This window comes from Alligator sinensis, unplaced genomic scaffold (genome assembly GCF_000455745.1).
Source record: "Alligator sinensis unplaced genomic scaffold, ASM45574v1 scaffold948_1, whole genome shotgun sequence".
Classification (NCBI taxonomy): domain Eukaryota; kingdom Metazoa; phylum Chordata; order Crocodylia; family Alligatoridae; genus Alligator; species Alligator sinensis.
The window spans coordinates 253,297-255,488 of NW_005843093.1; the positions used below are offsets into that span (position 1 = coordinate 253,297).

Genomic DNA, 2,192 nt, shown 5'->3' on the forward strand with positions numbered 1-2,192 from the left:
CCCGCGAGCCCGGCCTGCTTGAGCGCTTCTTCTACCGCCCGCCTGGCCCCGGCCCCGGCGCCGACTCCAGCTCCGGCCCCGCCGACCTGCTGCTCTTCTCCCTGCTCGTGCCCTTCGTGCATCACGAGGGCGTCACCGGGCAGCAGGCCCGCGACGCGCTGCTGCTCATCATGGCCATGTCGGCTGGCAACTGCACCGTGGCCTCCTACATCACCAATCACTCCTACTTCTGCCCGGTGAGTGCCGGCTCAGCCCCGGTTTCTTTGCCCCCTAAGCCTTCCACCCTTGCTGGCTCAGCTGCCCCGTGCCCCTGCCCCTCCGGGGGGTCTGAGGAGCTGCCCTCTGTCCCCATGGCGTCCGTGGGGCAGGGCAGGGTGGAGGCCCCCAGCGCCTTCCTGGCTCCCTGCAGGAAGCCGGGGCTGGGCCATGCCTGCTGGCTGCCGGCCTGGAAGTGGTTGGGGCTGGCGGGGCCTGGAGCTGCTAACCCTTCCCTGCCTGCGGCTCAGAGCCTGGCCGATGCCCACCCCATGGCCCCCACTGCCCCGCAGAAGCTGGGCGGGGGGCTGGCCTTGCCCCATGAGCGAAGCTGTTCTGGGAATCGGGGCCAGGACGCCTGGGTTTTCTTCCCAGTGCCCCCGTGCTGCTCTCTGCCTCAGTTTCCCTATCCCAAGGGACTGGCTGTCTGGGGGTGGGGGGGCAGGGCCTGCTGATTGGGGCTCTGCTCCGGCCCTTGTGCTGCGGCTGAGCGCCCCCCACCTCCCTGGTGCCCCCAGGTGCTGGCCACGGGGCTGAGTGCCCTGTACTCCTCGCTGCCCCGCAAGATCGAGGTGCGCGGGGACGACTGGCACTTCCTGCGGCGTGAGGACTGGGCCGGCGTCGCCTCCCTCGCGCTCTTCATGAACTCTCTCGAGTTCTGCAGCGCCGTCATCCAGGTGGGTGCAGGGGGAGAGGTTCCTGGGTGGCGGAGGGGGATCGGTGGCCCCGATTCTGCGAGCCGCCGCAGGGGCAGGAGGGGACCCTGGCGTCCCACGCTGACAGCTCTCCCTCGCAGGTCGCCCACCCGCTGGTGCAGCAGCAGCTGGTCGACTACGTCCACAATGGGTTCCTGGTGCCTGTCATGGGGCTGGCCCTGCACAAGGTGGGGGCTCGCGCTGGCCAGGGGCGGTGGGGTAGGAAGAGATCTTTAGCACCGTGGCTGGGTTGCAGTAGGCCTCAGGTTCCCCATGGAGAAGGGGCCTGGGCAGGGTTCCTGATGGGGGTGTGTACGCGTGTGCATGGGAGGGAGTGCAGGGTTTGGGCCCACACATAACCTCGCACCCCGATCTGCGGCAGACGTCAGTGGAGGAGATGATCGCCAGCACGGCTTATCTGGAGCTGTTTGTGCGCAGCGTGGCCGAGCCTGCCCTGCTCCGTGCCTTCCTGCGCTTCATCCTGCTGCATCGGCACGACGGCGCCACCATCCTCGACACCCTCGTCGCCCGCCTCGGCACCAACTCCCGGGTCAGCCCCGTGCTGCGCGGCACGGCGGGGGTGGGGGGAGAATGGGGATATGGCCCAAACCATCACCAGCCTGGACAGTGCCCTGGCCTGGCCTGGCCCCTGCCCCAGGCTTGCCCTTCCAGCCTCACCCACCCTGGTCCTGGGGGAGCCCAGCCACAGCTGCCTGCGCTGACCGGCCGCGGCCATGTTCCCCCAGCTCTGCATGGTGTCGCTGAGCCTCTTCCGGACACTGCTGAGTCTCAACTGCGAGGATGTCATGTTGCAGCTTGTGCTCAGGTACGTGCCCCGAACCCCACCCCCCACCCTGGTGCCTGGCTGTGCCGCAGAGCTGCTTGTGCCCAGCACCTGCCCGCTGACCACTTGCAGGCAGCTGCAGGGAGGCTGGCACGTGTCCAGTGCGGGAGAGCTCCTCCCTTCGTGCCCCCCAGCTGTGGTGCTCTCTCCAGCCTGGCCATCAGGGCCTTGAGCATTCCTGGCTGGGGCTCTGGGGCATTGGGCAGGGGCAGGGCATGGAGGTGGTGCAGATCTGGGAGTCTGTTCCCTGCCGGCCAGGCAGGGGTGCGTGTACACATAGGTGTGCCGGCTGCCCCTCAACCCTGGCAGGGCGCGGCCATCACTGTCTCACGTCCCCGCAGGTACCTGATCCCCTGCAGCCACGTGATGCTGAGCCAGCGGCGGGGGGGCGCGGGGCG

The 2,192-nt window shown here is 69.1% G+C and overlaps 1 protein-coding gene across 1 annotated transcript in view; it reads left to right on the forward strand.

Annotated features, from left to right (window-relative positions):
- Positions 1–2: 2 nt before the first annotated feature.
- The window catches only part of FAM160A2 (family with sequence similarity 160 member A2), a gene marked incomplete at its 5' end in the record, with an annotated part of 5,758 nt that continues 3,568 nt past the window's right edge, over positions 3–2,192 (forward strand). Inside the window, 6 exons of the mRNA XM_025193725.1 lie at positions 3–236; positions 774–932; positions 1,052–1,138; positions 1,333–1,500; positions 1,697–1,776; positions 2,136–2,192. The exon at positions 2,136–2,192 is cut by the window's right edge and continues 125 nt beyond it. Coding sequence (XP_025049510.1) covers positions 3–236; positions 774–932; positions 1,052–1,138; positions 1,333–1,500; positions 1,697–1,776; positions 2,136–2,192 — 785 coding nt within the window. The remainder of the gene's footprint in view (positions 237–773; positions 933–1,051; positions 1,139–1,332; positions 1,501–1,696; positions 1,777–2,135) is intronic.